Below are 25,227 nucleotides of genomic sequence, written 5' to 3' on the forward strand. Positions count from 1 at the left end.
ATCATTTCAACTCACAACTTTGCAACAAATATTTATAGCGAACATGATTACATGTTTGTTATTAACTCATTTCATTATAGTAATTGTATCGCTAAGAATGTGTTTGTAATTATGATGGTTTTGTTTCATACTTTCGTTTAGTCCTCTAATCTGTCAAATCTAACAAATCAGTGGGCTTTCTGCCACCACTTACTGTAAACAAGAGGATTGGTCTATGGACCTTATTCACAGTAGTGCCATGTTTGATTTTTAATGGGAATGGAAACGAGGCTGTGAGGGATAGACTTACCATCTCTTCAATGGCATGCATAGTGTAAATCTGTAGAGAGCTCCAATATCCCATCTGATTTTCCACAACTCATGTTGTCTGGAGTTTTTTGTCTACTGAGTGTCCTTGAAAATATATTTTTCCAATGTTTGGTACACGGAACGATCCAAAAACACTTTAAACTGCAGTACAGCCCATTGAAGAGACTATATGTCTATATGTATTATATGTCTCGTCAAAAATTAAATATGGCACTGCTGTGAATAAGGTCTAGCATGTGCCGAATAACATTTATATATTTTTTCTTGGCAGATACCTTTAACAAATACTTTAACAGGTAGTTAAAGGGCAGTTCATTTAAAAACTCACCCCTGAGTCTGTATGAATTTTTCTCTGCCATGGAACAAAAAAGGAGATGTTAAGCAAAACATTTAGTCTCAGTCACCATTCACTGTCACTGCATCTTGTTTTTCATTCAATGAAAGTGAATGGTGACTGACACTCCCTAAAACCTGCTTTTGCTATCCACTGAAATAAGAAAGTCATACAGATTTGCAACAGCATGAAGCTAAGTGATGACAATTTTAATTTTTGAGTGAAATATCTCAAATAAATACTCATCAGTTACCTTAAAAATGGCCGTTTAAAGTTGACAAGATGTACTGAAAATGTTAACAGATTAAATTATGAAAGAGAAGGAGAGGGAGAGATGCTTTGCTGTTGTTTTCCCCCTGATTGGTCTGAATAACTCGCAGCATCATGCAGCTTGCTCTGTCTTGTGTGTCCATGTGCTGTCAGTGTCCTCTTTGTTCCGCGACGTTATCACTGCGTGAGAAAAGGGACGTGTGTCGTGAGATCGTGAGAACAGTGTCAATTGCGTTGGCAGCCCTAGATCTAGAGAGATGGACATGAGAGATATAACGTGTAACTCTGCAGCTGAGTAGTTCTGTTAGCTTTACAATTATTATAAAAGGTAGTGTAAAATAAGGAAGCGCAATGATCTGAAAGGCGTCAAAATACCAACCTCGCGTGCTTGCAAATTGCAACGTTGACAGCTTTGTCAATTATAAGCAGGAGTGACAGTCAGAGATGCAAAATAATAGCATTTGCATTTCGGATTAACAGGTTTATAGATGTGTAACATCACACTAAACTCAAGCTTCAGCTGCTAAATGATGGATGCATTTTGACTAGAGCAGATTCTGCTGGTTTTTTACGTGTCCTCTATTCATGCTCCAAAATTTAAGACCTCAGCAAACGAAATTTAAGACTTCTTGTAATTTATTTAAGATATTTAAGACTTTAAAGGCCTTACATTTTTAAAAGTAAATTTAAGACTTTTTAAGGACCCGCGGAAACCCTGCTTTAAGAAAACCGGCTGTTCTGTAAATGAGCGCATATAAACGAGAGAGACTTGAATGGCTTTATCTCATCTGTGCTGTGTGTGATTAGAATTAAATGTTTCTGACTGTAAATAACAGAAATGACATTAAAAGAGAATTTATTCAATGACAAATGGATTGTGTGGATCTCGTCTTTGGACACACAGAACAATCAAATCAAACTTTTATTCTCTACACACAGTGAAAGGATCTCGCTGCTGAACAACTTCTCCACTATAATACATAATCACTGCAGAGAGAAATCTGAACATTTACCAGCCAGTGGAGAATCACACATTTTAGTCACATATTGTGAAATGTGGTCATATAAGAGAGTGATTTCCTCTCATTGAAGTGGAGGGTTGCAAAAAGTGTAAAAGATCGTTCTTGGGATTTAAGAATCGATTTCGAGATTGTTTAAATGAAGATCGCGATGCAACATAAAATTGATATTATTACCCAGTCCTAATGTATATATTGAGTTGGAATACATTCAAAAAATTACACATCACTTTCAGTTACACTGGCAGCCAGAAGTTTGGAGTAATGTACAGATTTTGCTGTTTCAGAAGGAAATTAGTACTTTAATTCACCAAAGTGGCATTCAACCGATCACAAAGTATAGTCAGGACATTACTGATGTCAAAAACAGCACCATCACCATTTGAAAAAAGTCATTTTTGATCAAATCTAGTCAGCAGCCATCACTCCAACACCTTATCCTTGAGTAATCATGCTAAACTGCTAATTTGATACTAGAAAATCACTTGCCATTATATCAAACACAGTTTATTAAATGAAGCTTAACATTGTCTTTGTGTTTGTTTTTGAGTTGCCACAGTATGCAATAGACTGGCATGTCTTAAGGTCAATATTAGGTCAAAAAATGGCAAAAAAGAAACAACTTTCTCTAGAAACTCATCAGTCAACCATTGTTTTGAGGAATGAAGGCTATACAATGCTTGAAATTGCCAAAAAACTGAAGATTTCATACAAAGGTGACAAAGGACAACTGGCTGTAACAAGGACAGAAAGAGATGTGGAAGGCCAGATGTACAACTAAACAAGAGGATAAGTACATCAGAGTCTCTAGTTTGAGAAATAGATGCCTCGCATGTCCTCAGCTGACAGCTTCATTGAATTCTACCCGCTCAACACCAGTTTCATGTACAACAGTAAAGAGAAGACTCAGGGGTGCAGGCCTTATGGGAAGAATTGCAAAGAAAAAGCCACTTTTGAAACAGAAAAACAAAAAGAAAAGTTTAGAGTGGGCAAAGAAACACAGACATTGGACAACAGATAATTGGAAAAGAGTGTTATTGATCTTAACCCCATTGAGCTTTTGTGGGATCAGCTAAACTGTAAGGTGCGTGAGAAGTGCCCGACAAGACATCCACATCTATGGCAAGTGCTACAGGAAGTGTGGGGTGAAATGTCACATTGTAATAGTAATTTTTCATGTTATTAATGTCCTGACTATACATTGTGATCAGTTGAGTGCCACTTTGATGAATAAAAGTAGCAATTTCTTTCCATAAGAGCAAAATCTGTACATTATTCCAAACTTTTGGCCGCCAGTGTAAATATGAGCATTAATTGTAATTGCACTGCCAAAACTGAATCAACAAACTCAAAACTGAAGGTCAAGGTTAGTCAGTCAAGGTCGTAAGGTCACATACATTACTGTCCCAGCGCTCTGACTGAGGAACACATGACACAGCTAAATAAACCTCAGAAACAGGAACTGCTGCCATCCGCTTCCTGTCGGTCAATGGTCTCAATGCAAGAATGACCATATATAATCCAACAGACAACTTCCTCTTCTCTCACACACACACCAGCGGCCTTTAGTCAAGTAAAGCACAGTGAAAGAGTCTGGAAGCTTCCACATCCAAATATAGAAACAAACAGATTAAAAGTGCTCAAAAATGTGCACAACAAAAATATTTCAAGCAGTAAAGACACACGTGTGCTAGAATGACACAAGTCGTACTTTGGATTGTTAAAGTTCAACATCTCCTCTGACAGAACTGGCAGTGTGCTGCTGTAACTGGCTTTCGTCAGACATATTCGGTGAGCCGTAGTTTAAAGAAGGGAAGAAGAGAGACGAGAAATCAATAGTGATCCAGTATAAACATGCACACTGAAGAGGGATTACATCAACCCTCCAGAACCGTCCAAAACACATCCATTCCACATGGAACACAGACTTCAGAGAAAAAACGCCATCTCTTCCAGTGAAGCACCATAAAAGAGTCGTTCACTTTATTCCAAGTCTTCTGAAATCATAGAAAATACTTTATTCAGTGAAAATATATTATATTATTCACACAAGCGCACATCTAAACGGTGTCTCAGAACCGAATGTGGAACGGCAACTTTGAACTGCACACAAAATTTCTCTTTTAGTGCCCCATGAAAGAAGGAGAGTTTTGAATGGCACGAGGGTGAGTAAAACATGACATACATTTGTGGGTGAAGGGTTCCTTAAAAACAGGTGTGTCAAAGATAGAGTCTATGGGTCTAAAATGGCTTGAGGAGGAATCCAAATCAGGATGATTTGAGAAAATATGCTTAAAAAAGAAAAACTGTCCATTAATTATATCAGTATCATATAACCTATTCTTAATATTCAATTGTTAGTTACAGCAGAAAGACAAACTCTTGAATTTATATTTTGTATTTATATGTATATCTATAGAGGATATTTACACTTTTTTTACTAGGAATGTCAATCAATTAAATTACATTATATGCTGTATACAGTATATAATGCTTAAATAATTACAAATATAATTTATATATAATAAATAAATAGCTTAATTGACATTACATTATTGTAGCAGACGAATAAAGCACTGATTAGATAGTAAAAAAAAAAATCACTGGCCTACAGTTCACAGCAATCTACTGTATTTTGCAGATGAATTCATCAATTTGTCCGAGGTAGACATGTAAGAGCTTGCCTAAGGATGCGTCAACGTACACATGCATCAGACAGACATGGTCATAAACACAGCATTTATAGGACACTGTGCCGAGTTAAAAACTTAGAAAAACACATCTCGAGACTGCATTCAGAGTTGTGCTCCGTCCAGCGGTGTCTGAACGCAAGAATGCGTCCTCATCTTGTGTGTCTGCTGTCAGTGAGTGTGGTTTGTTGTCTGTACAGCTGGAGTTGTGCTGACTGCCCCCTGCTGAACGAGACTCATAATAATAAAATGAAGGTGCTACTTCTTCATGCTTGAATTTAGCTTATTCACAGTAGAGCCAGATTCGATTTTAGACGTGAATGAAAACAAGGCCGTGAGGGATAGTCTTAGCATCTCTTCAATGGTGTGCACTGTATAAAGCCCCATAAAGCTCTTACATCACATCTCATTTTCCAAAGTCATGTCTTGTGTCTTTTTTTTTTTTTTTTTTTTTTTTTTTTGTCAACTGAAATTTCTTGGAAAAATTTGTTGTCAATATTTTGTCAGCAGAATGATCCAAAACACTTAAAACAACAGTACAACCCTCACAGCCTCAAAGTCATTCCCATCAAATAAGATGGCACTGCTGTGAAAAAGGTCCTTTGATCCAAAGTTATTTTTTAAACAATTAATCGCACAGAATCAACATGTTCTATAGACAGCCCTAGCATTTACTGATCAAATGACCATGAAAAGACCAAGAATAATTTCTCTCCAAGACACATTCGAGATGGAGAGCGATCTGATTATTATACAAGACACGACTCAGCCAAGTGTAAAAGGATTTGGTTGTTCAAGCACATAAATAAACCATATTCCTCCCAAATATAACTACGTTAGCATTCAAAAGTTTTAGAGCCCCGCAACCCACATGTGAGTTTTGCCTTTTGTACCACACACATTGAAACAATTATAGCCGCCTCCTGTTTTACTTTTTATTAGCCACATCAGGTCAATGTTATATTTACATATAGTGTGAAAATAGTAGATCAGATTTACATCCATTTTGCAGAGACACATTTATGTGGCCGAGTGTAAATAGAATGTGCATACCCAATCTGGTAGCAATATGCATGAAGTTACAAAGAGTAAATTGGTCAATATCTTGTGTTCCTATTTGTTTTACTCTAGTATTAAAGCAGCATAAAGTTGATTCTGGATTTTACTAGCATGTTTTGTGCATGCGCTCTGCATGAGTCATCTAAGGTTTGACAAATTTGTAAAAACTAGGCCTGCATAAGGTGACATTCTGTCCGATCCGGCCCTCAACCTAAAATGAGTTTGAAACCCTTGCTCGACAGTTTAAACTCCAACTTAACATTTATCCATGAAAACTGAGTTTGCAGAGAAGCCAAACAGAAAATACTGTTTCTTATCCAGCTGACAGAATCATCATAAACTGCGTGTAAAGAGGTGTCTTTTACAGTTAGACTTAAAACTATGCATGATTTTTCAGATGCTAATAAAGTGTTTTAGAACCTAATAAACCACATTCACTGTATTTGTGTCATGTCTCTTTAAGCTAAATGTTTTGTAAACCAAGAAACCTTGACAGAGAAATCATAATTGCAAAAGCTTAAAGCAGAATATAAATGCAAATGAACTTACGCCCCATAAGTGTTAGACCGTAACGTATCATCATCAGTTGTTCTGTTTAAAAGCACACATTTCAGACTGTGACAGCCGTCCACAACTGTTTGTTTTTTTGGGTGAACTTTGATCCTCTTTTTTAGGAACTCAAACACTGTTTCAAACACAATCGACATTACTCTTGACTAGAACAAATATAACAAGCATGTTGCCCACATTGCTCTCCATTAACTACACTCTTCTGCTTTTAGAAAGTTGTATAAGAAGATGACAAATAAATAAAAGTCAATATTTTTCCAGTGATTGCTTTTCCAAAATAATCATTTCATGATTGCATTTAGAAATAGGATACGATAAACACTTCAAGGAATATTCCAGGTTCAATACAACTAAAGCTCTATAGTAAGCATTTGTGGCATACTGATGATCACCACAGACAATAATTTAGGAAAAAAAACTACGGGGCAACACATTGAACCGGGATAAATATTAAAATACACACAGTTTCGAAGGTATAGACTGAAACACTGTTTAAATGGAGCAATTTCCACTCACAGAAATTATATCCAGTACACAAAAGCAAAAGATAATCCACCTATAAAAGTCTCACCACTAAAACGATGATTTACACAACTATATCATTTTCTGCTTCAGGTCAGGTGGCTCTTCGCCTCCACACCGTGTAATAAAATCGTGTAACGCACACCTAGCCATGAATAATCCCTTACTCGAACCTGAAAAATTCCCTTTAAAGTCTGGAAATATCCTTTTGAATCCTAAATATTTTATGATATGCAAACATTACAAAAATCATAATATACTGTATGTTGCTTTACGGGCTCCACACATTTAAGCAGGTGTGAAAGTTAGTAATGTTGATGACTATTATCAATGAAAGGTAAGCTACAGAAAACTCTGAAAGAACTGAAATGACTTTCTCTTGCTCGTTTATGATACGGTTTTACATTTTACCAAGAACCACCAAGAGCTTTGTTCAACATTTGGGATGTAAATTTGTAATATTCTTTATAAAAAATAAAAAAAGCAAATAAACATCCCAATTATTGTTATTATTTGAATATTGCTATTGTATAAATTATATTGAATGTATCAGTTATTTCTTTCAAGGCTCTTTTTAATCTAACCAAATGTTATAAAAATCTTAATTTACTGTGGCAAAAAAGAGTTGAAAAATGTCTTGATAACATATCATCGTGAAATTCCTGTTAAAAATTGAACTCGACTTAAAGACCAGCTTTGGGGTTAAGTGTGTGACATCAGTAGCCGGTTCCCATTAATAATTTTCAGAGCTTCCATAAAAACTGTGAAGTTTAACTTCTGTTTGTGTGTATTTAAAACTGAGCGAAGTGTATAAAGTCAGATTAGGACAGCGTGTGCAGGTCACATGACACCCAGCTCATCATCATCCCATTACACATAATCTACCCATCATATTCATAAAGACATATGAGACACATCATGCAGTTTCTGAAATCCATGAGGATGGTGATTTATATCATATGGGTGATTCTCGTGAGAACACTTCCTGGTCATATTTCACCATAAAATCAAAAGAAATATAGAGAAAGTATATTTTAATTTTATGTTACATTTAGTGGGCACAGGCTCACCAAAACTGGACAGTAGACGATTGGAAAAACATTGCCTGGTCTGACAAATCTGGGTTTCTGCTGAGGTACATAGATGGTAGGCCCATTGCAGTTTTCTGTTCTTGACACAAGCAGAACCTTGTCTTCTGCTGTTGTAGCCCATCCACCTCAACGTTCAACATGTTGTGCATTCAGAGATGATATTCTTCTCACCACAATTGTACAGAGCGGTTATCTGAGTTACTGTAGACTTTGTCAGTTCAAACCAGTCTGGACATTCTCTGTTGACCTCTCTCATCAACAAGACATTTCCACCCACAGAACTCCATTCAGAGTAAATTCTAGAGAGTGTTGTGCATGAAAATCTATGTATATGAACATAATTCATGTTTTAAATCTATTGTACATCAATAATATTATTTTAGAAATATGTGTAACCCAAGTAATGTGCTTAAAAGTAATTCAATTAGTTAGTAACGAATTACTTTGTAATCCAATGACACCCACTGAGCACTACAACATGATGTATACTTTAAAATTAGTGTAATTATTTTAAATATAACTATATTATATACTTATAATTGTAATGAAATATAATACAAAATAATTAAATAAATAACTTTTTCAGAATTACAGTAAAGAGAATGATATTTTTGATCTCAGATTTGAGAATTTCAGGGAGATATGTGCTTAATGGGGATAATAATGTCACAATGCAAACAATTTAAATGGTACTAAAATAGGCTTTATTTTCTTTATGCAAAATAGAATTTTGGGTGAAATATGATGTTTTTGACAGGTTTCATAAGAAACCCATATAGAATTAAAAAGAAAAATTGTGCAACAATTTCTAAATGCACACACACTTATAATACATTCTGAAATAATAATAAAACCACATAAGGCGACACATGCTGAAGAGTATATAAGTGAACGTTCAGTGCATGAGTGTGTGTTTGGGTAGATGCTGTACCAGTTGTCTGTTTACCTGTTGATATGTATCCGATATTATGATCAGCTCATTAGCACGCTCAAATACCCGTAAAGTCCAGCGGTATCTCACAACACAATCCAAAACCAGCCCATCACACATGAGGTACAAGCCCTCTGACTCCAGGAAACATCCAAAACAAGACAACGAGTGAAAGTGGGCATCACAGAACTGTCTCTAGAAAGTGTGCTGGACAACACTGCTGAGCCACTCACAATCCCCGACAGCAAGCGCTCACCAGAATCCCATGTGCTGTTAAGGCCAGCGTTTAGTCCTCTGCATGCTATATCAGCACAGATTATTGACACGGGACTGGGGAAGAGGCTATTGAGATTTCAGTTGATCACACACACATATGTATATGTATATATGTGGAAAACCAATGGACTTAATGCACTCTCCTCCGATATTTCACTGTCTTCAATATTTCTTGGCCTCTTGACAATATTCCATATTTATTTCAATATTACAAGGGTGTTTTCTCTTTCAATCAAAGGGACCATCAATTCAACCAAACAGCCAGATACAAATGTTTAATACAAGAAGTAAAATACTGTAGAATCTAGTTGAAACAATCAAGGCATGTTTTCCACACTGTTATTCTCTAAATGAACACAAAGAAGAATGTTATTTAATCATTTTAATCATCATATTTATATGGAATAATGTTATAATGCGTGTAATAAAATGTACCTACATGGATTGTTTGTACTAACCCATTTAACACATAAAAATCCATGCAGAGACTTCCATGAACATTACTGAGTGAGGACACAAACAGTTTGAACCAATTTATGGATATTAATAGGGCTGGGCGATAGCACGATGTAATCGGATATAGACGATGTCTTACAAAGATCCTGACTGCGAAAAGACAATGATCGACAATATTGGATAAGTGGCAAAACCATGGGTCTGGGAAGTTGCCAAAAATTTTAAACAATGGCCAGGGTGTGAAACTAGCACCCGCCACCAGCAAAATGCAACGAGGCTGAATCCAGTTCACAAGCTCCTCATCCAAGTGCGTTTCATGCACGGGTAATTTTGCTCATCTACCTGCAACAGGCGGGCGGCCTGTAAGACGTCTGAGTGACGCATGATATGAAATGCTGTTACACACAAAGACAAGCTTGAAGAAACACACTTTATTATATTTTTAAGGTCACACAAAAGAATAGCCGTCAATAGCCATGTTTCCATCAACGCTTTTTTTATGCGCATTTTAGGATATCGCATAAAATCTGCTGGATAGAAACACCAAGATGCAAATAAAAACTCCAAAATGCGCATGGAAACGTACGCTCGCTTGAGGTGGATACATTTTTTATTCGATAAGAATAAATGCGCATAAACTATGATGGAAACACATTTACCGAATAAACTTGAATTTAACAGGAACACAAGATGCGCATCAAAAAAATCATGTGACTGAATAATTCATTCATAACTGGACGAACCAGCTAATCATCACAACAGAATTGTTGCCCTGGTCATTCTGAAACACCGCTGTCCTAAAAATCCAAAGCCTGCATAGAGTTTGCAGAGCAAATAAGTTCAACACAAACATGCACTTTTTCCCGAAGAGCAGGTTTATTGATACTTTTAAAGAATATCTTATAGATCCACACCACAAAGACATGATGGAGTTATGCACACACACAGTGCTCCCAAAACTGTGTGACGCGCTGTCATTTCCAGTCATGAAACGAGTATATATATATATATAGTATATACAAAGTGTTTTGTCTGCGTGTCCTAAACCGAGAGCATTTTATTAATAAAAGAGTCACACAGTTGCTACAATTTCCCCAGAAGTGACAATTTTGTTCTTTTGAATGCAAGGGATGGAAACACAGCTTTATCCACACATTGTTTTTGCGATATTCAGATTTTTCGCAGAAATTTAATTCACAACTTGGAAGGAAACATAGCAACTGCTTGTGTCTGTTTCCCTGTTTGTTCAGAGGTGTGCAGCGTGAGCTGGAACAGTTTTCACTCTTTTTTTCTCCATTTCATTTGTCTGAAAACAGTTTGCAAGAATAATGTTGTCTATGAGAATGCTACATATTATTTCAGGAGGTGCTGTGACTTTAGTTCATTTTATTTCCACGTGGTTGTTATGCATTGTGAACGCAACTCTGCAGGTTCAGCAATATATAACTTTGTATTAAAGAAACAAAGATGAAAGTGAATAAATCATAAAGATATACAAGACACGTTCACCTTGAACCAAATTTCTTTGATTATTTTCTTTTCTTTTGGCAGCATTAACTGTATTACCAAAACGCAATACAAACACAAATTCAAGATGATTTTAAGATCTATTCATTACATTGTATTTTTAGAATTATAGAATTGTACCTATATTTTTGCAAATTAATTTTTAAATGGCTTGTTGTACGTATCGCAGCAGTTTCCTGGTGAAATGAACACTGGAGGTGCTACAACAACAATTACTTTTGTCAGTAAATTGTCAGATTATCAGTTCATAAACACTTACACAATGTTATCTTATGACATCTAAACACTTTTTCTATAGCGCATGACTCATTTTAACATTTGCATTACATAATCAACTACATTCACAAGCTTGTTTGAGTGTGATCAAATTGTGCGGTAGCTCAACTGATAGATGGTTGCACTTGTGATGTAAAGGAGCGGGGTACGAGTCCTGAAGAGCACGCGAGTCCACACGTGAACTCAAAGTGTCATAGAAGCAGAGAGGGAGGTCGTTTTTGTTGATTTAAAACTCAATAGTGCATTAATCTTAAACTCATCTGTTTGGGAGAAAATTTAACTCGCTTTTAGCGCCACACAGTGGACATTTCACCTCAGAACTGTAGCGAAACGTAATGAACCACATAATGTCATTCTGTAAAAATGTCGCCACAGTCACTTCATTTTCTTGAGATCAGGTTGAGTGTTCTACAGAAGTAAGAAAGTCTTGGAAAGATTTGGAACAACATGAGGGTGAGTAAATGAAGACAGAAGATTCAATTTAGGTGAAGACCTGCACACACGTGTCATACAGGGTGACTTGAGACGTACTGTATGCTTGTGTAATGAAGAAACATTTCTCATGTTCAGAGCCACAGAGTCTGTGTTCATATCCTGTGCTAATAAATCAACACACAATATAAACACACACATCCATGTGAGCAGAGCCACAGCTGACAGTTCAACTGCTTCAAAACTCAAGAAGGAAAACAAGAATCTTCCAGATTTGCTCTGAATATCACATTTAACATGATGTCAATACATGTTCCACATCATCACTGCACTGACCTGCTCTTCAGAGAAATGAGGAAGAGATTCAGACCTGTTAGCTCTTTGGGCCAATTATCAATATCTGTTTTAAAATGTATTGTCATCATCAGTGGCTTTGTTAAAGGGATAGTTCACCCAAAAATGTATTCACCCTCATGCCATCCCAGATGTGTATGACTTTATTTCTTCTGTAGAACACATTTAAAGAAAAATATCTCAGCTTTGTTGGTCCATACAATGCAATCGATATGGACTTGAATATTAGATGAAAATTATTATTTTTGTATTATAAGGTGAGTATTAGGTGTCCAATCATGTGTCCTTTTTAGAGCCATGGTCACAAAGAATGGTCACAGTCGTTGTATGGAAAAGACCTGCATGAAGAGTCTTCAAAATATCTCACTATTTGTTCTACATGAGAAAGTCATATAGGTTTGGAACTATATGAGGTTAAGTAAATGATGACAGATTTTTCTTTTGTGGGTGAACTATTTTTTTGGGCTGTGAAGTTGAAGTTCTACTTACAAAAATAGAGGCACAAAACTTTTTTTCAGTCTTCCTGCGAGTGTTAATAACAACAGAAAGAGTGCCGAGTGGCAGTTTACAGAAGCTTTAGAACACCCTTAAAATGGACTGAAGTTCATGACTGATACAACACATAAAAATCAAAAAGTTGGCAGTGCGATACTGCAGATAGTGTTGGCTATACAATACGACCAAAACAATAAGAATCTACCCTAACCAGAAACCATGGATTAATAGCAATGTTCATGCGGCACTTAATGCGCGGACCTCCGCTTTTAATTCTGGAAACGCGGAGGAGCATAAACATTATGCCCTTCGCAAAACTGTCTGAGCAGTCAAACGCCAGTACAGGGACAAGATTGAAGGACATTTCATCACCACCGGCTCCGATATATATATTAATATTTATTCTAAACATCCTTTAAAAAAAGATGCATTCACCTGAGAAGCAGCATATAAGATATTTAGACTTGATTTTAGAGAATAGATCTTGAATATAAGAATATTTGTCTTTACTGCACTCGCAGAAGTATAACCAAGTGAAAAAATACACTTCTATACAAAATACACTTATATTTAAGATACATTCTCTTAAAGCGAGTCTTATCTTATATGTTGCTTCTTGAGTAAATGTATCTTGTTTTAAGGATTTTTAGACAATTTTAAATGGAAAACAAGACAAAAACACTTGATGATAAGAGGATTTTTTGTCAATTCATGTCAATTAACCAAAGCATTGGAAAGATACAGCCTCCAATTATTTTTGGCATCTTGGCATAAAATTCATTGTTGCAGTATAGGAGAACAGTTTGGTCTATCAAAAAGCATTTGATTACTTTTTGCAAGCATGGTGTAATGATGACGTAGGCCACATTTGGTAAAGGTCCGATGAACGGCCTAGGACTAGTTTGCAAATGTTGACTTTGTTACGTAATCTCAAATATTTCATGAATTATTTGACTGACATCAATGGTTCTTGTGGCAAAGTTGCTCAAAATGAGGACAGTTATCATAAGATATGAATTACTTGTGTTTTTGTGAAACACTTCGCTATACAAAACCATTAATGCGCACGTAAAATGTAACAGCATCAACCATTGGCCAATTTAATTGTCACCTCTTGGGCAAAGAGTCAAATATGTCCACTGCATTTCATTCCGATCAGCCTTTGTTAACCTTGTCTAATAGCTGAATTGGCCATGTTGGCGGCCAATGGCAGCCATGTTCCACAAGCAGCAATACCAGGGTCAAGCCCATCATCAGCAGCTTGAGCAAACAAAGGAGCATGATGACAAGTTTCAAGTCAAGATCAGATGAATGATGTAGAATGCGGAGTTAGAAAAAGTATCATTTCAATGAAATTCAAAACGGTGGACTGGCAATAGGGCAGACCATGGGAAATATCAAATCAAATCAAATCAAAACACTTTATTGTTACACAGCCATATACACAAGTGCAATGGTGTGTGAAATTCTTGGATGCAGTTCCGATCAACATAGCAGTTGTGACAGTAATGAGACATATACCAATTTACAAAAACATCAAATTAACACAACACAATTTAAACATCTGTTATACATAATTAAACTCAACGTAAAACATCAAATTAACAAAACACAATTTAAGCATCTGTTATACACATAATTACACTCAACTTAAAACATCAAATTAACACAACACAATTTAAACATCTGTTATACACATAATTACACTCAACTTAAAACATCAAATTAACACAGCACAATTTAAACATCTGTTATACATAATTACACAACTTAAAACATCAAATTAACACAACACAATTTAAACATCTGTTATACATAATTACACTCAACTTAAAACATCAAATTAACACAACACAATTTAAACATCTGTTATACATAATTACACTCAACTTAAAACATCAAATTAACACAACACAATTTAAACATCTGTTATACATAATTACACAACTTAAAACATCAAATTAACACAACACAATTTAAACATCTGTTATACATAATTACACTCAACTTAAAACATCAAATTAACACAGCACAATTTAAACATCTGTTATACACATAATTACACTCAACAATATACAAATAATAACATACACTGTACAGTATACAATATGCTGTTTTTGTTTTTTTTGTTTTTTTGTTTTTTACTATATAGATACTCATTATTCAATAAAAATTAAAAATTAAAATATATATAAAAAAGTATATATATATATATATATATATATATATATATATATATATATATATATATATATATATATATATATAGAATGTACAGTATTGTACTGTATTGACATTCAGGCTGTCGGTTGATAGTCAGTTGTTAAGAGAGACATAATATAATAACAGTAATATAATTTATGACAGTCCGGTGTGAGATATAAGAGTAATAAAGTGCAGGGCTGATGTATTTTGATCGTGGGAGATCAAGAGTTCAATATGATCAATATGACATCATTGTCATAACCATAACACAAGAAACTGGATGAGACAAGTCTCATGAACATAGGCCAAATTATTCGATTATAGGCCAAATTATTCATGATTTTAGGCCGCACTATTAAAGGAATAGTTCATCCATAAATGAAAATTTGCTGATAATTTACTCACCCTCAGGCCATCCAAGATGTATCTGAGTTTCTTTCTTCATCAAAACTTTTAGGATTTCATTTCAGGCCTCCTCCATTAAACAATGCAAGTGAAAGTACTCCATTTTTTGACGGTCCAAAATGAATATTTAGGGTGCATTAAAATAATCCACACAACTCCAGTCAACAAATAAAGGTCTTCTGAACGCAAACGATTGATTATTTTGAGAAACAAAACAGTACTTATATACTTTTTAACTACAAATGTTCGCTTCTGTACATTTCTGTGACGTGCGCTCATGAGAGGGATGACGTAAGCTCGTTGGTAATGTCACGCGTCACGTGGAAGAGGAGTCAGGAAGCACGTCATTGTTTACTTATTTTTTTATTATTATTATTTGGAAATTATTTTTTATTTTATTTTATATTGTTTTGAAATTGTTTCTATTGTAAACAATGACGTGCTTCCTGCCTCTTCCTCCACGAGATGCGTGACCTTACCAACAAGCTTACGTCATCCCTTTGTAGGGGTCTGTAGATGATATATATACTAGGTTTTGTGATAATCGGGCAAATGGCCTAGGACAAGTTAGAAAAAGTAGGTTTTACGTTGGTTTATTAAAATAAAAACGTTTATTGTGGAAATGGAAAATAAAGTGATCATATCATTGTGGGGCACTGGTGGATTCATATTTGTATTGTAGCCTATATGGTTCTGGAGTTATAAGCAAAAACGTGAATTAGCTAATTATACCGTCACCGTGTGGTCGAATGTCAAAAAATGTTATATGCAACTTTGAGTTGACACCCTGCTTGTGTATTGTAATTTCCATAACCCTCGGCCATTCCCGATACGAGTTATAAGGTGCTGAAATGTGATTGGCCGGAAGTGGCCATTTTTGTTAATTTGTCGAATCAATTTTTGAATGGAAAAATTGAAGAAGATGCATATTTAATTTGAACATTTTCGATCAAACGGCTGCAAAGTTATGACAGTTTTTTTTGTAATTGTACAAAAATTTGCTGTCATCTTCTAAACGTCCTGTTGACTATGTGCGCCGAGTTTGGTTACATTTGGAGTTTGCAATGAGTAGATATTGATCAATTACTCAAATCGCATTAAACCGAAGGAATTGTATCGTTAATATCGTCCGAAAGATTTGACATATCGAAATTCTTTTGGTAGCTTTTTGTCAGGAGGGTCTGTAGATGATGTATACCAAATTGCATGCCGATTGGACTTGCAGTCTAGGAGGAGTTAGAAAAAGTATATTTTTCCAAAAATGCAAAATTGCGGAAAAAAATTATAGACGGAAATGAAATCGGAGATATACATTTTGTAGGGCTTGATTCAAGGAAAGAATTTCGATTCTAGCCCTTACGGTTGCAGAGATATGAGCCCAAATGTAAAAGTGTTTGTTTTTTTTTCTCCCCAATTTGGAATGCCCAATTCCCAATGCGCTCTAAGTCCTCGTGGTGGCATAGTGACTCGCCTCAATCCGGGTGGCGGAGGACGAATCTCAGTTGCCTCCACATCTGAGACCGTCAATCCGCACATAACATGGCTTGTTGAGTGCATTACCATGGAGACATAGCGCGTGTGGAGGCTTCACGCTATTCTCCACGAGGAGGTTACCCAATGTTACTCTAACCTCCCTAGCAACCAGGCCAATTTGGATGCTTAGGAGACCTGGCTGGAGTCACTCAGCATGCCCTGGATTCGAACTTGCAACTCCAAGGGTGGTAGTCAGCATCTTTACTCGCTGAGCTACCCAGACCCCCAAAAATGTTTATTATAGTGCCAGCTAGGGTCAGATGGGTGTGTTTTTGTGTGCCTGAGTAGTGAGGGGGATTTGGGATCATCCTGCCAAGTTTGGTGTCTCCATGATTTATGGTCTCTGAAGCCCAGACACTTTTAGGGCAGAACAAAAAGAAGAAAATCAGTACAATTACAATAGGGTTCCAGCAGCTTCACTGCTTGCCCCCCCAAAAAAACACAAACAAACGCAATAGGTGCCTATGCTCCTTCAGTGCTTGGACCCTAATTATGCAATCGTCTGTCACAGTACCTTGGAAAACAGCGTTTCATAATTTTCCTCATGAGCAACTTCAATCCTTCACTGTCATAGGTAATGAAGAGCTAACAAAACTTATCGGAACATCAAAAGCCATAACATATGTTAGATCCAATACCAAATAAACTCTTAAAAGAGGTATTCCCTGTAATCTCAGAACCTCTTCTTAATATTATTAACTCCTCGCTATCCTTAGGTCATGTCCCAGGAAACTTTAAAATGGCAGTTATCAAACCACTTATTAAGAAGCCACAGCTTGATCCTGGATTTTATATCTCTTATTTATGTTGAAAATACTAGAAAAGGTAGTGTCCTCCCAACTATGTTAATTTTTACAGAGAAATTGTATATACAGGTATGAATAATTTCAGTCAGAATTTAGGTCATCATAGTACAGAGACTGCACTTATCAGAGTTACAAAAGACTTCCTCTTATCATCTGATCGTGGCTGCAATTCTCTTCAAGTGCTTTTAGATCTTAGTGCTGCCTTCAACACCATAGATTGTGATATTCTCTTGGATAGGCTTGAGAATTATTTTGGCATTTAAGGACTGGCATTAGCATGGTTTAGGTCCTATTTAGCAGACCGCTACCTCTTTGTCTGTGTAAACGAGGAATTGTCAAGTCAAACAAAAGTTAAGTATGGAGTGCCACAGGGATCAGTTTTAGGGCCTCTGCTTTTCTCCTTGTATATGCTTCCCCTGGGAGATATTATCAGGAATCGTGGAATAAGTTTTCACTCTTATACTGACAATACCCAACTTTATATTTCTTCTAAACCCAACGAAAATTCATAATTCTCCAAATTAGCAGAGTGTATCAATTAAATCAATGTTTGGAATGCCAGAAATTTCCTTCTACTCAATGCAGACAAAACAGAGGTACTAATTATTGAACCAAAAACCTCTAAAAATAAACTGCTAAAATATAATTTGCCTCTCGATGGATGTACTGTTACATCGTCCTCTAATGAGAGGAACTTGTTATATTGAAGATGTTATATTTGATACCAATCTGCCCTTTGAAAATCAAATGTCCAATGTTTGTAGAACAGCATTCTTCCACCAATATTGCTAAGTTACTACATATGCTCTCTGTTACTGATGCCGAAAAACTATTTCATGCATTCATGACCTCAAGACTAGATTACTGTAATGCATTACTGGGAGGATGTCCAGCAAGTTCAATAAATAAACTTCAACTGGTTCAAAATGCAGCTGCCAGAGTGTTGACTAGAACCAAGCTCAATCATATTTGATCATATTAGCCCCATTTTATAGTCATTACATTGGCTATCTGTTAAATTTTGTATTCATTTTAAAATTCTGTTAATGACGTACAACGCTTTTAATGGTCTAATTCTGCAGTACTTAAGTGACCTTCTACCACACTATATTCCTTCATGTTCACAGGGCTCCAGACTGCGACTAAAACGGTCGCAAATGCAACCAAAAATAATTGATTGCGACAATCATTTATAATGTAGTCACCCTTGGCGATAGTCAGGTTATGTGCGTTTATATGCGGTTTTGTCAGATATCATCTTGTGAGTTATTGAATATATCTTTAGAGTGCGCACCACCAATGAGTTGCTTTTCACCCGTTCTTTTGTGACTGCACGCAACACCAAACCCAGCGCAAGAAAGTCGTGACCAAATGACTCTACTGTACTGGGTCTTTTTCATGAATCACCCAAAAAGAACTGAGGGTTTGAACTCAGGATCTCAGGTTAGCAGATTGAATCAGAGTCATTGTCTCAGCAAAACATCCGTCAGTGTGTTCACAACTGGGAGCGCAGACTTTTCAAAATAGGAGTCCCAAGTGCATTTCGGGCTTCTTTGTAATTAAAAGTCCCGCACCACTTTATATACACACAGTTGTGCTCAAACGTTTGCATACCCTTGGAGAATTGGTAATATATGTACCATTTTTAAAGAAAACATGAGTGAGTAGGCAAAACACATTTATTTTATTTCTTATGGGATTCATATTCAACTGTAGGTTATAACAGAATGGCACAATCATAAAACAAAACATGGCAACAAAGAAAAAAATGAAATGAGCCCTGTTCAAAAGTCTGCATACCCTTAGTTCTTAATACTGTGTATTGCCCCCTTTAGCATCAATGACAGCGTGCAGTCTTTTGTAATAGTTGTCTATGAGGCCCCAAATTCTTGCAGGTGGTATAGCTGCCCATTTGTCTTGGCAAAATGCCTCCAGGTCATGCAAAGTCTTTGGTCGTCTTGCATGAACCGCACGTTTGAGATCTCCCCAGAGTGGCTCGATAATATTAAGGTCAGGAGACTGTGATGGCCACTCCAGAACCTTCAACTTTTTCTGCTGTAACCACTGGAGGGTCAACTTGGCCTTGTGCTTAGGGTCATTGTCATGCTGGAAAGTACAAGAACGTTTCATGCACAGCTTTCATGCAGAAGAATGCAAATTGTCTGCCAGTGTTTTCTGATAACATGCTGCATTCATCTTGCCATCAATTTTCCCCGTGCCTTTAGAGCTCACACACCCCCAAAACATCAGTGAGCCACCACCATGCTTCACAGTGGGGATGGTATTCTTTTCACTATAGGCATTGTTGACCCCTCTCCAAACATAGCGCTTATGGTTGTGACCATAAAGCTCTATTTTGGTCTTGTCACTCCAAATTACAGTGTGCCAGAAGCTGTGAGGCATGTCAAGGTGTTGTCGGGCATGTTGTAACCGGGCTTTTTTGTGGCATTGGTGCAGTAAAGGCTTCTTTCTGGCAACTCGACCATTCAGCTCAATTTTGTTCAAGTATCGTTGTATTGTGCTCCTTGAAACAACCACACCAACTTTTTCCAGAGCAGCCTGTATTTCTCCTGAGATTACCTGTGGGTTTTTCTTTGTATCCCGAACAATTCTTCTGGCAGTTGTGGCTGAAATCTTGGTATCAAGAGATCCCCGAATTTTCCACTTCTTAATAAATGATTGAACAGTACTGACTGGCATTTTCAAGGCTTTGGATATCTTTTTATATCCTTTTCCATCTTTATAAAGTTCCATTACCTTGTTACGCAGATCTTTTGACAGTTCTTTTCTGCTCCCCATGGCTCAGTATCTAGCCTGCTCAGTGCATCCACGTGAGAGCTAACAAACTCATTGACAATTTATACACAGACACTAATTGCAATTTAAAAAGCCACAGGTGTGGGAAATTAACCTTTAATTGCCATTTAAACCTGTGTGTGTCACCTTGTGTGTCTGTAACAAGGCTAAACATTCAAGGGTATGTAAACTTTTGATCAGGGCCATTTGGGTGATTTCTGTTATCATTATGATTTAAAAAGGAGCCAAACAACTACGTGATAATAAATGGCTTCATATGATCACTATCCTTAAATAAAAGACAGTTTTTTGCATGATCAGTCATATTTTCAATATCAATGCCAAAATTTCACAATTTCTGTCAGGGTATGCAAACTTTTGAGCACAACTGTATAATATATATATATATATATGAGATCCAGCTTTTGACACTTAGGACAATTGAGGGACTTGTATACAACTATTACACAAGGTACAAAAATGAATTGATGCTCAAGAAGGCAACACTACTATATGCATACAAAAATTTCTGCATTTATCTGTAATATAGATTCTGAGGGGCAGTACTAAATAAATGAAACGGATGTGAACATTTATGAGACAAAAGGGAATGCAAACTTATCTTCTGAACTATACATACTGTTTATTAAACCTCTGATTAATGGGTTATCAGCAGTCTTCCTTTTCTTCTGCTTTCTATCTTGTTTCTGAACAACAATCTAAACAGAGCAATTATATGATTTGGCGACTAAAAACAGCCATTTGGCTCCTTAATTTTTTTTGTTATGGAGCCAATGGCTCTTAAGTCATTTTTTTATTTTGGAGCCCTGCGTTCATTACAATCACAAAATTCTGGCCTGTTAATAGTTCCTAGAATATAAAAATCCAAAAATAGAGATAGATCCTTTTCATACTTGGCTCCTAAACTATGGAATAGTCTCCCTAACACTGTTCGGGATGCAGACACACTCACTCAGTTTAAGTCTAGACTAAAGACTCATTTATTTAGCCAGGCATACACCTAATTTATCCTTCAACTCACAATTAGGCTGCTTTAGTTATGTCTACCGGAACCAGAAACATTGATCGTGATCTATAACTCTGCATAAAACTGAATGGCATCTACGCTAATATTATTCTATTCGTTTCCCTGTCTCAACCTCGGGACTCTTATCCTGAGGTCAGCAGATCCAGCTCCATTCCTGCTTCGTGTTGGACTCCACTGCTATGTGTCTCTGGGTAATGATGACTAAATGCAGCCGGTGCCAGCCAGACATCACTTCAGTCTATTACGATGGGCATTAGAGGATGAACTGATGCCAACTCCAACCATAAGACATGGGATACTTCATATGCCATTGCCTGAACCTTGGACTTAGGATAGACCTCACCGAAATTACCAGCCAGGTTGAACTGCGATGCACCTCACTGATCTCTGCCTGCATCACCTCGGTCTAATGATGGACTACACTCTTGAAATGGAATACATAGACTATCAATTAATTGCCAACAAAACCCTTCATCAACCAACTAACAAAGGACAATTGCATCTGAACTTCTGCAGTTAATCCAAGATGAACTTCAAAGACATTAGTCATTAATCTTACACTTCATACAAAATCTTAGTTTAAACACTGACCCTTAACACTTACTTAATTTAATAATTTTAAACAATGACCTGCACTGCACTATACATAAGTAATATTGGCATTATATTCATGATGTTTGCCAGAGGGGAACTTGCCCCCACAGTGAGTCTGGTTTCTCTCAAGGTGATTTTTCTCCATTAATCAACATCTGATGGAGTTTTGTGTTCCTTACCACAGTCACCTTCAGTTTGCTCACTGGGGTTTTAAATACAATTATTATTTAATTATTTATTTTTAAACACAATTCACAATCATATTTAATCAAACTACACAATGATGACTCTAAGACTTTATAGATATTACAGTTTCATTTTCTGTTAAAGCATGATAACGCTGTTTGAAACGATGCGTATTGTGAAAAGTGCTATATGAAAAAAACTAAAAAAAACTGATGGCTTCAACAGAAGTATATACTAGGGATGTGCACAAGTAATCGAGAAATAGAGTACTCGTTCTGCACCAGCTACTCAAGTATTAAAAAAATGTATTTTCCTTTCCCCATTTCTCTGCCGTGAGTAGCGCTGAATTGCACTGTTCTCCCTCTGAATCTCTCATCAAATCTCACTGTTACATTTGAGTCCACTGGATGTGTCGTCAAGGTGCTGAATGAGAGAAGATGTGTAACGGCGTCTGTGCTTCTGAAGCAAAGTCAAGTTATACTGTAATACTTGTAAGATTTCGATTCTTATTGAATTCTACTCTATTTGTATTTGGTTCTTGCTGGAGTCATGCAAACCAACAGACTATGATCAGCTTTTATTGGTGGAAAGGAAATGTGAAGTGGACTCAGAAGCTGATCAGACCAGTATGTGTGTGTGTTAAATCTCTTACCCTCATGCCGTCAGTATTGGTTTCTATGTAAGATCTGGGTGAGAGCATATATTTTTAAATCTTTTTTGTTTTCCAATTTTATTATTGTTCATTTAATTTTTTCTCAAAAGAAAAGCATAGTTTATTTTGAAACCGTTCTTAGACATGTTTGTGAATAAAACAAAATATAAGATTCACGTACTGTATATGTGTCATATGTTTTTGTTTTAACGTGCATTTTAACTTACGATATATTTTACACACAAATATTAGGTAAATTGGTATATTATGAATTAGATTTAAGAAATCTTCCATATTTTTGGTATAGAATGAAATGTAATATATTTATGCTTTTAGTCATTTTGAACTTTGTATTGAAAAAATAGATAATTCTTTTCTCATTTATATATGTATTTTTCATCATTAGTGATGTTTTTTGCATTACAGTTATTAAAATACATATTACTAATACAGGCCTAATATTAATATTACAGACCTGCAGTTCTTGACAGGTTTTTGTGACACTGACAAGAGAAGCAGTTAAAGTACAACATGTGTTCATCGAACATCTTTAAGCTAGCTCAAGCACAGAGAACGAGGATACTATTGCACTTGTGGGCTGACATTACTGATACAGGTAAGAATAGGTGGGCCTCGGACAACACATATTCAAATATGACCATTGAACAGCTCAAACAAAGAATGATGAATGGGCGTTTGGGAGATAACACAGCTCAATGGACAGAGCAAACACGCTACCACACCTCCACTGCTTCAGCAACATGCAACACAGAAAGAGGAAAGAGTAACTGGAATATCAGGACTCCATCAAACAACAAGAGTAAAAGTCCTTGTTCTCACAGCCGCAGGACTCAAACTGCATTAGGACATATTAAGTGTCTTCGATTTGGCAACAATTTCATGAAAAATGACCTGGCCGATGATTTTGAATTCAAAACGAAACAAACACAAGGAACTGAAAGTGACAAAAATGCCCTCATAATGTGTGTTATTCACAACATCTGATATAATTCATCTTATTCTATTCTAGGCCTACAGTAGGCACACATATTACTGCATTCAACATAAATACAATATTTGACATTACTTTTTATAGGATTAGAAAAAGCCATTTAAATCATATTTATCATTTTTTGAAACTATATCAACTTAATATTAGTTAGTATATAAAACTCCCATTTGAACCTAGAAGTTCCCATTTTTCCTTGGTAATAACATGCTTTATTGGACAGGTACCATGGTAATACTATGGTATCTTCGCAGTAACATGGAGAGCACTATAAATGCCCCATATGTGGATATGTTAATCAATCAGTAGCATGTTATAAATCAAAATACCGTATTATCATCATCAACATAATGTAACATGGTAACAACATACGTTTACCATAACATTAATATCTGACCCCATCACACGAGAATCATCCATGTGTGCTGCACAAACAAATAAAAACATTTCAAATAAACATAACGATGTATGTGCATAGTGATATTCAGAAATGCATTGATTATTTCAATGATTTATGGGCTGGCCGTGTGAGACCCGATCAATAAGTGCCTGTTTAATATACCTCTTCGGAAGGAAAACATGCAAATCTATATGAATAATACCCACACAAAATAAACAGTCTGTCCTCACGGCCCCGACTGAATGAGACATCGCCCAAAAACACGCACACATTCACCGCGTGGATCTGACTGAGATCGCTGCTTACCTGTCGACAACATTAATCCACCGGCCACCGATCAGTGAGGTTATACTGTCTTATTACGACCGATTGTAGATTGCTGCGATGCGCTGCGAGCGACAGACGCGCATGTGTCACCGCGCGCGTCAGACTAGCGCCACCGGACATCCATCACATCAGCGCTTCACGAACGTTCCATGCAAGCTCGCCACTTTGGGTCTAAAACTAATGCCACACGGACGATACAGAACTATAAATAAGACATCGTGTTTCTGTGGACGGACATGAAAACAGAAGCCCTAGTTCTTGTGCTAGCAGCAGTGAGGGAAGTTGGTCTGGACACGCCCACTCTACGCCGCGTCACCGCCGCTGCAGCGCTTCAAAACTGCAGTGTGTGTGTTTGTTTGTGTTTGCGTGCGTGTGTGTGTTTGTGTTTGCGTGTGTGTTTGTGTCATCTTGAATTCCGAGTTTCCCCACTTCAACTTCGCTAGGTCATTCATGTACTCAGAACTCATAATTACGATTTGTGTCTGCGTGTGTGCGCTTGTTAGTGTGAGTTTGAGCGTGTGTGTGTGCTTGTTAGTGTGAGTTTGAGAGTGTGTGTGCGTGCGTGCGTGCGTGCGTGTGTTTGTTTGTGTCATCTTGAATTCCTAGTTTCCCCACTTCAACTTCGCTAGGTTATGGAAAGAAATTGCTACTTTTA

The 25,227-nt window shown here is 36.6% G+C and overlaps 1 protein-coding gene across 3 annotated transcripts in view; it reads right to left on the bottom strand.

Annotated features, from left to right (window-relative positions):
• LOC127424008 (E3 ubiquitin-protein ligase MIB2-like) overlaps nt 1–24,854 on the bottom strand; it is a 142,485-nt gene extending 117,631 nt beyond the window's left edge. For 2 of the 3 annotated variants that reach the window (XM_051668762.1, XM_051668763.1), the window contains exon 1: nt 24,552–24,854. In XM_051668762.1, the coding sequence (XP_051524722.1) occupies nt 24,552–24,564 (13 nt within the window). In that variant the 5' untranslated portion in view covers nt 24,565–24,854. Of the gene's footprint in view, nt 1–6,230; nt 6,268–24,551 lie in introns of those variants that run through there. The other variant, XM_051668761.1, reaches the window with a different exon arrangement.
• Between the last annotated feature and the right edge of the window lie 373 nt (nt 24,855–25,227).

Source organism: Myxocyprinus asiaticus, chromosome 33 (genome assembly GCF_019703515.2).
Source record: "Myxocyprinus asiaticus isolate MX2 ecotype Aquarium Trade chromosome 33, UBuf_Myxa_2, whole genome shotgun sequence".
Lineage (NCBI taxonomy): Eukaryota > Metazoa > Chordata > Actinopteri > Cypriniformes > Catostomidae > Myxocyprinus > Myxocyprinus asiaticus.